Source organism: Metarhizium acridum (genome assembly GCF_019434415.1).
Source record: "Metarhizium acridum strain ARSEF 324 chromosome Unknown scaffold_421, whole genome shotgun sequence".
In the NCBI taxonomy this organism is placed as follows: domain Eukaryota; kingdom Fungi; phylum Ascomycota; class Sordariomycetes; order Hypocreales; family Clavicipitaceae; genus Metarhizium; species Metarhizium acridum.
This window is the reverse complement of record NW_027094035.1, coordinates 305239-318088: the sequence shown is the minus strand read 5'-3', so window position 1 is coordinate 318088 and position 12850 is coordinate 305239. Positions and strand designations below refer to the sequence as shown.

Sequence of the window (12850 nt, the reverse complement as noted above, 5' to 3'; positions counted from 1 at the left end):
ACCTACCAGCAATGTGATTTCCGGACAATTTTATTGCTCAGTCATCTATGACTTGCTGTATCACATTAAAGAAGAGTTTGATGGAGAGACACTGGATCCGAGTTCACGTAAGGTAACATCTATACTGTGTTTGTTTCTCTTTTCAGTGAAGTCACCCGCTTCTTCGCCATGCGATACTTTCGTATATCAAGTCCCTGCTATTTGCTTAAGCAGCTCTCTTTTTGGTATCACGTTCATATCTGATTAAGTCCCATCTACTTCCTTATAGTTCCTGAGCCTCAGCGCGCGAGCATCGAGCGCCACGACATATAGTATATGCGTATACTCGAGGATATCTTCGGCGTCGCTAAGAAAACGGAAAATCGCGGTATATACTCCTTGCCATTCAACGCGACAATTCTGGGATGGCTGAGAGCGAATGCATCTCCCCGAATCCGCAATGCGCTCTCAAGCTTCTTACTTCATCCGCTTATTCGATCCTACCAAGTCCGATCGATCTTGGGTCGCACCTCCCACAAACGGATATTTAACGATCTGGAATCAGTCGTCCTAAATCCAGATGGCGACGGCCTTCGCAATGTGCTGGGAACTCACGCCTTACATGGACCACGACTTCAAGATCCCGCTCCTACCCACTGCCTTCCAGATGAAGTCTACATGGTAAAGTCCAGCGCATGCCAGCCCACCCAGATGATGATTTTGGCATACGTAGTTGATCAAAGCAACATTATGACTATATTCAGCAAGCTATGCACAAGCGCATGGTGGCAGCATGTGACCAGACGTCCTATGCTACGGCGCAGGACCGAGATACCCAGAGTAGTCATTATGGACAAGTCCTCTATTGCCATCAGCAATTAGCGGGTGAAACCATCGGTCTAGCCAAGCTTGCTATACTGTCTGTCTTCCCATATGCAGCTGTTGAATTTGGTGACTACGTTTCTCATTTAACGTTCATCATGGCGCTGGCGGAGACCATCGATATTTTCTTCCTCGGCACCCTCAGTCCCGACGAGGAGAACAGCACAGGCCGCACCCGCTTTGCTGCCCGGTATAGCGAAGCTTACAGACCGAAAGATATGCCGGTTCCTGCGTTTCGGGGACTCAATCGGGCGCTCCCTTTGAAGCAAGCCTGCAAACCATATGGAGCTTTTGCTTGTTCTGTCCTGTGGTCGCAGAGCGATACAGACACAATGATCCGTGTCGTGCCCGAAAACGAAACAAAAGTCTATAACCACTCAGGAACACACAAGATCCAATGGAACGTCTTGATAAGGCTCTTACACGAACAGGGTGTAGCGGAGACTGCGATTGAGATAAGGAATATGCATCACCATTTGTCTATGGTAAGAACCCGGCATCCGACCTTCGTTCCGTTTTCTGTCAGTAGATGGAGGTTCCTTTGGGCGCAGATCCACTTGCTAAAAGAGCATCTCAAGCAGCATGAGCTTGTAAGGCCCCCAAAGAATGAAAATGACCTTTACTTCCATATTCCGGCACTTGAGGATGGCCGCAAAACAATAAGCGATTTGTCCACGTTGTTGTGCCGCACAGACTTCGAACATGACCATTAAAACAACTTTCATTGGGTCGTTTCTCAATCGATACCTGCCAAGTCTGCTTCACAGAGATGTGTGGGAGAGGATCAAGGGTAAGTCACACCTTGCAACTTAGCTGCACGCTAATGCTAACTTTTAAAAAGATTCACCACCTGCCCGCATCCGACTGAAAAGACACCAGAAATCCTATTTCCTTCAGGAGCGCATTAATCAGATCTTTCTACATTTTGCGCGACGAATCCTCGCTCAACGAGGCCTCTGTCCAATCTCGCCTAAAGGAGACGATAATGCTGTCCCACTGATACTTAAAGCAACAATGTTCGAGATGTGGCACTGTGTCTACTCTCAGCTCCTTGCGGATGGTGTACCATCAGATCGCCTCCAAAATTTTAGGCCATTGCAACTCGCGACCATTTGGAGCCTGAAGGGAACAAAGCAATGCTTTTGGGACAAATGTCATCTGGAGGACCTACCACTTTGGCAGTATGACCCCTGCAAAGATCGCACAGTGACTACCACGGACAGGCGCCAGGGGTGCACCAGGGGTGAGACAGACAAGCCATGTTGAAAATACTCAAGCCGCCGACGAGACCTACGTATCTGAAGTTGACCACGCTCAAGAGTCCTTTGCATGGCCTCCGAACGATGCACGGTACAGAGTACTCGGGTTCGCTTGTCCACAAATGTTCAGCCCCCCAAGCGAAAGAACAACTGAGCCCATGGACACTATGAGAGTTGAGATCAAATCTGGGCCTTGCCGGCTAGGTCAACATCGGTCATCAAGTCTGCGGCTCTTAATCAGCATGATGAGAAACCATCACCTGAACACATTTAGCAACGGTCCAGATGATGCGACCGATGACGAGTTTTGGACGACATTCTTCATTGGTGGGCTTGGCAAAGGTTGGCATTTCTCTGACCACCTGATATTAAGACACCGCTTTAGCTGGGTTCTCAAGTATCCGGACTGGAAGTCTACCTACACAGGCACTCTCCGCTCAGAGGGTCTTACGAGAAGCTCTAAAGGGTTCTGTCTTAGCAACTGCGACGCACCCATACAACTATTCGCTTGATGTTGTAACCACAAAACACTTGCATCCGGATCTTTGTCAAGAATGGACACGAGAATTATTAACCACACAAGCCAACTTGGAGAAAATCAAGGCCGATCTACAACAATCTCCAGAAAGCATAACCATCGAAGCCTTGTGCTCTCGCTACGGTATTCTTATTCCGCAGCTATGGGAAGAATCAACTTTTCACTTTGGCGCCCCTGTGTACTCGGTTCGCCTAACTGCGCGCTCTCCGATGTCCAATTCACGTTTGGAACCGAGGCGTCTCGATACGGATCCGAGCTTTGACTCATCTTCGCAAGTTGCAGGAATGTCAACTTCTGCCAAAACGGATCTCGAAAGTCAGGCTATGTGCCTGGATGCCGACTTGGACAACCCGTTCGGATTAGATGATGCACAACATGTAACAGCACATGATTCTCGGCTGTCCACATCAGCATCTCCCGAGGATCCATCAAGCAGTGTGCACCCTTGGACCTCAGATCGTTGCGCTTACCTTGCCGAGCTTGTAGAAACTACTGAGGACTAGGGCAGTGTCAATTGGAAGTTCGAAAAAAGGTTTAACACAAAGCAGACAAAACTATCACTTTGCAAGCAAGCGCAGCAGCAAGGGCTAGATATTTCTCGCATTTCCGATGTGTTCCAGTGGGATTCTGAGCAGGACGAATTCCTCACTGTTCTGCTCAAGAAAAAAAGGCCACACTCAAAGTGTGCAGATGCCTTGCGCGAGAAGTTCGGCATTCACAGATCCATGCAAGCCATAGCTGTCAGAGCTAAGCATCTTGGACTATCTGGCATAACGCGAAAATGGCCGGATGAGATGATAAAGTTTTTAGAGCAACTTCAAGTCTCTAATCTTACTCTATCAGAGAAGTACGACAGGTTGCAGGATAAGTTCGATTCTGAGTATTCTTTCAGTGCTTTCCACGCCAAGGTTTGGAAACCAGGCAAAGCCAGCAAATCTGCACCTGGACCGCAAGAAGGCCAGGCTACTGTGAAAGCACAAGCTTGGCTGCCCGAGCAAGAAAGGTTTGTTAGGGAGTGGCGTGGCAAAGCGAATGTGCTCATCGTCGCATTTCAAGAGAAATTTCCTGGGCAACGGACAGGTGCTGCGATACGCAAGAAATGGCAGTTATGTACGAACCCGACCGGCCTGAAAGCAACCGGACCCGGAGATCGCTAAGCGGACTAGAACAGTTTGGTCACGCTCGGAAGACGAATTTATCGAGGAGTGGACTGGCAGCAAGCTGAGCACGCTTGTTGATGGATTCCACAAGCGATTCCCTAACCGGCGAACATCAAAAGGGGTGAAGTGCAGGCGGGAGCAGCTAACAAAAGAGGCCCGGAATCACCAAGCGGAGACATCAACTGATGAATGAGTGGCCTGAGAATTAGTGCAGCAAGATGTCCGATCAGTGATGTTGATGACTGACCGCACTCTCGCATTCACGATGCTGCGTTCGAGGATAGCATTTCTGACGGTGAAGCGACTCACGGCGGCGGCGGCACGGACCCTAGCGGGCACTTTTAACGTATTAGTATACGAAACGAGACGGACAGTAGACCATAGATTCTTCAGCAAAGGAGAAACAGCATCAATACACAAAGCATGCAACGGTGAAGCTATTGATGAATGTATTAAGGAAGCAGATTTTATGTTTTCTATCGTGTTTGTCTAACAAAGGGAAGTTCTTGTAAAGAGCGTATCGTCGGGCTTATTTATACCTCAAAGGAGTATTTGTAAGGCGCCGGAAGGAGGATTTCACTATGACATGCCCACGATCTCTGACGGCACCACATGCACGTGCACAGCAATATCGCCTAGCATAATGAAGCTAAAGTAAGCCCTTATAATAATTACTTTTATAAAACTATATTACTATATTAATCTTAGCTTAATTATGTAACTAGTAATCGCCTAAGAATAAAAGAGATATCTAATCTAATAACAATATTAAATAAGTTTTAGTCTTATATCTATAGGAGATCTAATAATATCATTCCTTCTCCTAACTTGCTACCCAATCGTGCACGTTTCTTAGTGATCCTAACAGCTGGTAGCCCCTAGCAATAAGCGAGAGCAGCGCTCCTAATAGTGCAGACCGTTTACACTTTTAGTGCGCACTACGATCGCGACGATATATCAGTTCTATTTATACCGGACGAAAGCAATTCATACCGCGTTATAACTGGTGGGAATAAACGTCGACCAGTCGGATGCCTTAATTTTTTGCTCTTGATTTGATGGTATTAAAATGATGGCAAGGTTGCCACGGGTAACGGAGCAGTTTGCACTAATAGTGTAAACGGTCTGCACTATTAGGAGCGCTGAGCGAGAGTGGCAAAAGCAAGCTCACAAGCCTACAAGAACTCGAAGAGCCCTTGCATTCTTGTTCTCTTCCTCTCTTCCTCTTTAGCTTTGGAAACTTGTTCACAGTCGCCCGGCCAGTTGTCAATATACTCGCTTGGACCATTACGAGTTCTTTGTAGCAGACTCACTGCCACGACGACTACCAAGTATTGAAGGTCTGATCCTGCGATTGAAAGCTCCACTCGGGCGATGATCGCGATTAGTATCAGCTGTTTATTTAATCAGGTTAGATTTGACCTGATAAGCAGACCATCTTGGTCTATTGTCAGAGTTTTGACGAGCAAGTGGAAAGAAACTGTGAAACCATAAGCCGCTGATGCCTTTTGGCAGTCAGGTCAGTAGGTGTGTGTGCTTTGGGCCAGCAAACTATGAGCTGAATTAGCGTCTCTGCCCCCTATTTAATTGGTATACCTCGAGCTTACTCTTCCTAGTGTTTCTATATCCTCTTACAATATTCCTGCCTCTTTGCCTCTAGAAAACAAACTTTACAGAACCGCTCCTTGCCATTCTCTTATATTACAGCTTTAGCTGTATCCTTGGTCAATTTGTGCACACTGGGATGGGCAAAGCGAAGCCAGGCTTTTATATTTGGAGGCATTTTGCAGAGGCGGTTGGGCGACGTTACCGCGGGCGAAAGCTACGGCGGCGCTCCAAGCTCTGGAGGGGAGCGGCCCTTTATAAACAGCCATTGCTGGGTTTTTAACCAGGGACGCGTACATATATGTTTGTTCAAGTACAATTTAATTTGAAACGAAGGGGCGTCTGTTATGCAAAGGAGAATGCATACCACCCGACCATTGCTCCCCTACTCACCACTGGTCTTACCTAATTCGTCATTCATATCCCTTGGCTAACCCTGATACCTTACCTAACTAACCCTAACCGCTAAACTCCTAGGGGGACGACCACTATGAGCTCCACTATGACTCCGCTATATTCCGCCCAAAATAGTAATAGCAATGGTCAGGTCAGGTCAATTACAATGGTCGGGTCAGGTCAGGTAGGCGAGCAATAGTCGGGTCATCTACACTCTCTAATGGAAACGGTGGACAGGTAGGAAGCGAGCGTTACGGGTAAAGGTCGGGCGAGTTCAAATTTCGGACGCGGTATCCCGTCCGTTCTCGTACGACAATCTAGCGAGCGCCGGGTTAGTAGTTGGGTCGTATGTTTCTTTTTGCCCTCACGTGCCTTAAATCCATATCAATATAATGTAAAATAAAGCCTAATCAGTCACATACGACCACAGCCGCTAGTAGAACTCACGATCCCGTCCGATCTCGTACGATAACCTAGCGAGCGCTGGATTAGTAGTTGGGTCGGTGACGACCAGCGAATACCCGGTGTTGTATGTTTCCTTTTTGCCCTCACGTGCCTTATATCCATATCAATATAATGTAAGATAAAGCCTAATCAGTCACATACGACGACCACAGCCGCTAGTAGAACTCACGATCCCGTTAAGCTCTTCCCCGGGGTTTAATGCCTCCAAAAATGGAGGATGTGGTGTCCGTTTTTGGAGGACAGGAAACCCAGAGCCAAGGGAACCGGATATCGCCGACACCGGTACGATACATGCTCTCTAGGACGCTAGAGCCACACCCTTCCGCTACGAAACCCCTGATTACCTGCAGGATTCACTTTTCATCTTGGCCAATGACTTGAAGCCGCATTTCCTAACCATCGTTCGTGGGTCCATATTCTTTGGTAGCTGAGCGAGCACCTCAAGCTCAGGGAGGGTGAGAGGACGGACTGCAAGAATAGCAGCCAACAGGATATTTTTGCAATATTGCGGATCCAGCATCTTCCCCTTTTCGATCCTACCCATTAAGTCATCGTATAGCTTCGATAAACTAGAAGGGGTCTCCTTGACGATGTTGAGAGCATACGATCCATGCAAGAGAATCTGATTTTCATCCTCCATGTCAGGTTCCTTAAACACGAGAGCCACCCAAAGAAAAGTATTCTCGGCTCGTTTACAGACTTTCGCTTTAACGTGCGCTAAAACACTATCATCGTATCCTTCTCTAGTCTTCAGAATGCAAAGTTTATAGTCGATATATGTATTAACTGGATCTTTTAGCTTCTGGGAATCCAGCTCAACCAACGAACCTTCCGTTTCTGGAGTCTTAAGCTTGACCGTTAGACGGCTCGAGACCAGCCACTTCACTCTATCAGAGATGGTAAGGGAAGTCAAAATAAGCTTCTTGAGATTGTTTAGGTCCTGCTGACACTCGTCAAGGGCATCGACCACGAAATACACTGGAGATGAACCAGATTCCTTTAACATACTCTCAAAAGCATCAGATCGATAAATGAATGCACAGTCGCCTTCGAAAAGGGAAACACCCGCATTCCCGTGCGTTAAACGCAGGTGAGAGATGAGATGCGGCTGCTGTACAAGGAGCAACCAGATCAGAGATCTCAAGGTGGCTGTTGAACTGTTCAAAGCCTTGACTGTGCCTTGACAGAAAAAGTGAGAGACTTTGGGTGCAAGCGTGGCGGAGTGGCTTGAGAGTTCACGAATGATGCCCATTAAGAGCATTGTCTTCCCTGTACCTGGCGTGACCCTTAATCCACAACAGTCGACACGACGGCAGTAGCGTAGAGCCAGTATTGCTCCAATTCGTGAATGCTTGGTACGCCTTCGAGTCGAAGATCCACTTGTAAGCCTCATTAAGCAACGTTTCTTTGTTTTTCTCGATCTTCTTCATGTCATCTTGTGGATCTACCACAAAAAGGTCTCCAAGGCATTTCTTGTTCTTGTCATCCAAGTGCATGTCCTTCTGCAGGATGATGAAGTCGTGAAGTGTTTAATGAATGTTCCCGAGTAGGGCTTTCATTCCTTCGGCACTTTAAATAAGTCGTCTTAGGGCGTCCCTCGCGTGAACCTTGGCGTACTGGTCCTAACCCTTCTGAAGGTTATCCTTCGTGACTGTTACGGTCTTCAGATTGGCGTCCCAGTCGTCCCAGTTCGCAAGGCCGCGGAGAAAGACAAGGCCTTAGTGCCGATGGTAGGAGCAGACGCTTTTCATCAGATACAAGAGGAGGGCCTTGTAAAGCGCTAGTATCTTCTATTTCAGCTGGGACAGGATTGATTCAGAAGACTTATCACCGGAATCCTTATTTAGAAGATATTCGGTAAGAGCATAATACCAGTCCATTCTAGAGATGACGTGCGCGATACCAGTAAGATTAGATTTCGTCGCTTTCGCAGGATTTAAAAGGGTCTAGATAAAGCTTAGCGAACGGAAATCAAGGAAATACAAAGGTGTCACTCACCTATAATCCAACGCAGACAGCCGCCCATGGAAGTGCAGCCTGCGGGATGTTCTAGATGTCTGTTTTAACCATTTCCTTGGCCGAAAAAATGAACTAGGCAACGTCGCCCACTCCTTTCATAACATTCAACGGTATAGGAAATCTTTGCCTTGCCCTCCTCCACCAGCTTCTTCATAAACATCTATTACTTGGTCGGATCCTTTAGATTAGCTGAAACGTTAACGCCAGAAATAACGTCAAGCTTAGTCCTTAGGACTGTCGTTAGGGTCTTCATATAAGACCTGATACGCTCTCTGGTATCTGTATTCTCCTCGAGACTGTCGTAAGCAGCGTTTCCAGAGTTCCTGGGATTTGGAAAGGGCTTGGCTGTGCTGCTCTGTTGACTTGGTCCCTGCTGCGTCTCCGGATTGGCCTTCAACCGGCTGACCTTTTGCCTGGGCATTGTTGCCAGGCGATCTCGTGGTATTATCGAGACATGCCCTGTCTATCGGGCCAGTCTCGTTAGGCCTCTTCTCTGTAGCTCGCGATGCCTCAGCGATGGTCGAATCAGGAGGAGCATACGGCCTTGCCACGTTGCTGGAAGGCGCTTTCAAGCCATGCAGCATCCGCCACGCCAGTTCAGTTGGCCCTCATGTCTCGGTTGGCTTTGCATTTGCTTGGTGTGAATATCAGGCACTTCCCGCAGTCCTCACAGTCCGTTGGTGGAGTCGCGGGACGACCGAAAGCAAAGCGCATACGCGTGCTGTCCAGCTGACCTGAGTAACAGGGGATTCAGGGTTTCTGGTTCCGAATCCTTCCAGTCCAATGAAACAGCATCCGAGTTGTCACTGAGCAGTCGCGCGCCAACACAACCTCCTCGTCGCTAATTGGCGGATCATAGCAGCCGGCGGGTCGCCCTTTCGGTCACTTACTGTGGAACGTCCAGTTGGTCAGACTGCATGTATTCTATTCTTTCCCATTACCCTTAAACCTCAGCAATGGCGGCCAAACGAGCAAATGGGTTACGCATCGACATCGCCTCTTTGCCTGAAATAGCAGAGCTAGAGATGGATTTTCGCGACACTTCATTTTTCCGATCGGGGGATCCCTTATTATAGCTACCATCGCCGGCATTAATCCTCCAACAATTTCCAGACAAAGGAGCCGGTATCGTGAAGCTTGAGCACCTGAGCCTCGCTGTTAAGTTTGGTGACTGCTCTGATCTGAGGTTGGAGGAAGCACAAACCATGAGAGCTATCAGACAAGTATTCGCAAACAATGAGGTACCTGTGCCTGAGGTATTTGGATGGAGAAAGTCTGGCGACCAAAACTTTATTTATATGAGCCTAATTTCGGGACAAACATTACGAGAAGCATGGCCAACGCTTACCAAGAAGGAAAAAACATTAATACGTGGTGACTTGAGCCGAATTGTCAGAGAACTAAGACGAGTCGGCCAAGGCTCTCCGGGCCGCTTTATTGGTAAATACCGCCAAACATGTGTCGATCCCATGTTGTACAAAGTGCGCTAACCACAATTTAGGATTCTATTAACGGAGGAGCTGTTTAAGATAGGTTCTTCAGGCTTGATTACGAAGAAGGGCCATTTCAGACTATAAGGTCATTTAACGACTGGTTGCTTGCTGCTGCCACTCGCCAAAGGCCAGGGCCGGGAGGGGTCACAGGCCCATATCGAGAATTCCTGTCTGACACGGGGGGATATCTATTTCACTCATGCGGACCTTACTCTTGGAAATATTATAATATCCGACGGACCTGGTCCTCGGCGAATTGCAGGTATTATTGATTGGGAGCAAGCTGGCTGGTATCCGGAGTACTGGGAGTACTGTAAGCTTTTGTACGGAGTTGAGTACACCCATGAGTGGCGTAGTGATGGATGGGCCGAGAAAGTCATGAGACCATTTGGAACTGAGTGGGACGTATTTGCGGAGTATTCATCGTGGCGGATGTCCATAGGCTTGAGTGCTCATGGTACGGATGCTATCGCATAAATGAGTAATATCTGTTCGCCAATGGATGCTCTCGTGCCCTGGCATATCTTCCTGCTCCTTGCACACGCAACGTGTAACAAGGCTCATTGTATGGAGAGTGGTCATCGTGGGACACACAGGTCAGGCAGAGGCAAGTTGGTGGCCTTCGCAGCTAAAGCCAAAATGGGATCGATGCGAATACCAACAATCTGCCATTCCCCAGGGTACGCCTCGATAACGGAGATATGTCTCTCGTCTGACCGACATTGGTCCTTGCAATGTGACCATTCGTGTCGCCAATTGACTAACAAAAACGATATGAACCTGGCATGAGTCGGACGTGGCCAAAATCTTTCAACTTGAAAGTAAAATTTCACCTTCCTGCCGTCTTTCTCCATGTCTTGATTGAAGCGAGGAAGGTGGATTGGCGTTCTGGTTCTTCAGAGCTTATATGATGCGGTTCGTCGACCAACGCTTTGCGTTTTTTCCGGCCATCAGTCCTCTCAAATGCGCTTCGTTCAGAACGGAAGCCTCGTTTCTTTTGATAGGACCGCTCGTTCATCTCTTGTGGAGGTCGAACAGAATTCTCCGCACCTCGTTTGCCGACGACTACAGACGTTAGTATTTCGAGGTTTTGGATTTATGAAATGAAAGGTACCTTGACGATAGGTCTCCTGACAAGCTCGTCGTACTCTCGGCATATTCGATCAAGATCTTCAGGAGTTATGACCGTTGAGTTTGTCTCCAAGATCGCTTCAAGCAGCCCAGCACCCTCTCGAGGGTGCAGGCGAAGACGGAACCAAAAGAGTGGGGGGGTGGCATGAGTAAATAAGGCTTCAACGGCGGCACATCGCACGTCTCCGTCCTTGTCGCCAAGCCGTGCCGAAACGGTCATGAGAATCTCATCTAATGGGACTGTGAGGATGCTGGTTGAGGCGGTCACAGGCGTCTTCAGGAGCAGCCAACATATTGGCCGAGTTCCCTCCCAGACCTGGGGATGTGTCTGCCGATGTTGGCTGCTAGGAACATGCGCTTCATTCAAGACTTCTGATTCACTGCAATCTGGTACATGCATTGATGCTATTGTACCAGGGCCAGCCGGGCAGGCGAAGTCAGACTGACCTTGAACCACAGAGCCAGCAAGATCAGGCCCTTGCGGAGCTTGGTACTCAACTTGGCTCCATCTGTAATCCTCTTCTGAGTTATTTTTGGTGCATTGACCGGCCATTGCGCGTGGACTAATTTTATTCTGCGCTTGCTTTCCAGGGTTGATCGCTGAAACACGGCTGTTTACCAAGCGCAGATTTGATCATCGTTGCTCGGCCTTGCTCTGGACATCCGATCTGCTGAATTCTGCGGCGAGTTCGCACACTAGGAATTGCTTTGCGTTTTGGTGGCCTTCGAGGCTTTCTTCTGTCAAGCATCTCGGCGATGAAGAGCAAGTCTCGATGGGGTGTAATCAGTTCGATTGAGGAGATACAGCATTGCAGTTGACGATCTGAGAGACTTGTCAATAAGGGAATGATTTGTTTGTTATCTGTCGCGGCCGCAGCTAGACAAGTCACTGCTTGCCCCTCCGTGTTGGTAAAACTTAGCCTCCAAGGATGTTCTGTCAATTTTCAATCGTCCCTGCCTTACACTCGCTAACAATGGTATGAAGTCTGTAGGGGGAAGCTGGTCGTTTTGACTGAAGGGAGCGACGAAAACAGTCACCTAGTTGAATACGTGCCACGCTGGCTCGAGAGGAACCAAAAGAAGAGTTTGGATAAGGGACTCGCGGATATCACCGGGTGACTGGACACCGTGATCAAGGTCACCACTACTCTGATCGGCGATAAGATTTTGAGGGTTCGACTGCATTAGGGGAAACATGACTCTTAAAGTCTTGACCCAAATGGGAGATGGACTGGAATAGAGTGGACGAGTTCTTTGGAAATGCAGTCTCAGCGCTGGGCGAGCTGCAGGTAACTCGCGAACCGCCTGTGCAGCGAAACCCCCTTTGCAAACTCGCATAAACCTTCTCGCGGTAAGGTTTGCTACTGACGTTTCGAACCATTACCTATGCCGTTTGCTGTCGAGACCCCTTGCGAATGCGGTCTGACATGCATGATGTAGATGCAATTCTAAAGACAAGCTACCAACCGGCAGATTAGTACGGAGTAGTTGTCTCTTGTTATACTCCGTACGGAGTACGTAAACGAGTCTTGGTCCGTGCCGTCTCACGCGTGGTCGCACAAACTGGCCGACTGGGGACCAGATGCAGCTCCGTGCATGAGCTGCGCCGCATCACGTTTCAAGATCCGCGAGGCAGCAAATCGCACCTTGGCAGCAAGAACGTTGCTACAGAAGACAGATCTTGATGGTCAGAAATTTGACGTATGATGCATTTTTTAATCTACATGATTCGCCCATGGTTGCGCTTCTAAAAGACTATAGTAAGAAACGCCAGGCCATGTCGGTTTAGTAAGCAAAGTATTCTCGTCATACCCGGTCACATCAAAAACTTGCTACGTATTTGCAGCACTGCGCTTCTTCGTTTCCGCTCGCGGCTAAATTTCCCAGGGTGTTCTGTAGAACCACCTGCGAACAATGTTTGCC

The 12850-nt window shown here is 48.3% G+C and overlaps 4 protein-coding genes across 4 annotated transcripts; 2 read left to right on the top strand and 2 right to left on the bottom strand.

The window, feature by feature from the left end:
* Positions 1–959: 959 nt before the first annotated feature.
* J3458_017294 (uncharacterized protein) lies at positions 960–1574 on the top strand (the record flags this gene model as incomplete). The annotated part of the gene is made up of 1 exon (XM_066121098.1): positions 960–1574. One exon carries the CDS (start codon positions 960–962, stop codon positions 1572–1574), a length of 615 nt encoding a protein of 204 aa, XP_065973923.1.
* Positions 1575–2942: 1368 nt separating this feature from the next.
* Positions 2943–3815, top strand: J3458_017293 (uncharacterized protein; the record flags this gene model as incomplete). The annotated part of the gene is made up of 2 exons (XM_066121097.1): positions 2943–3140; positions 3207–3815. 2 exons carry the CDS (start codon positions 2943–2945, stop codon positions 3813–3815), a joined length of 807 nt encoding a protein of 268 aa, XP_065973922.1.
* Positions 3816–10810: 6995 nt separating this feature from the next.
* On the bottom strand, positions 10811–11480 carry J3458_017292 (uncharacterized protein; the record flags this gene model as incomplete). The annotated part of the gene is made up of 2 exons (XM_007815266.2): positions 10811–10861; positions 10911–11480. The coding sequence occupies 2 exons, from the start codon at positions 11478–11480 to the stop codon at positions 10811–10813; spliced, it is 621 nt and encodes a 206-aa protein (XP_007813457.2).
* A 485-nt stretch (positions 11481–11965) lies between these two features.
* Positions 11966–12265, bottom strand: J3458_017291 (uncharacterized protein; the record flags this gene model as incomplete). Its single annotated transcript, XM_066121096.1, has 1 exon — positions 11966–12265. The coding sequence occupies one exon, from the start codon at positions 12263–12265 to the stop codon at positions 11966–11968; it is 300 nt and encodes a 99-aa protein (XP_065973921.1).
* Positions 12266–12850: the final 585 nt, after the last annotated feature.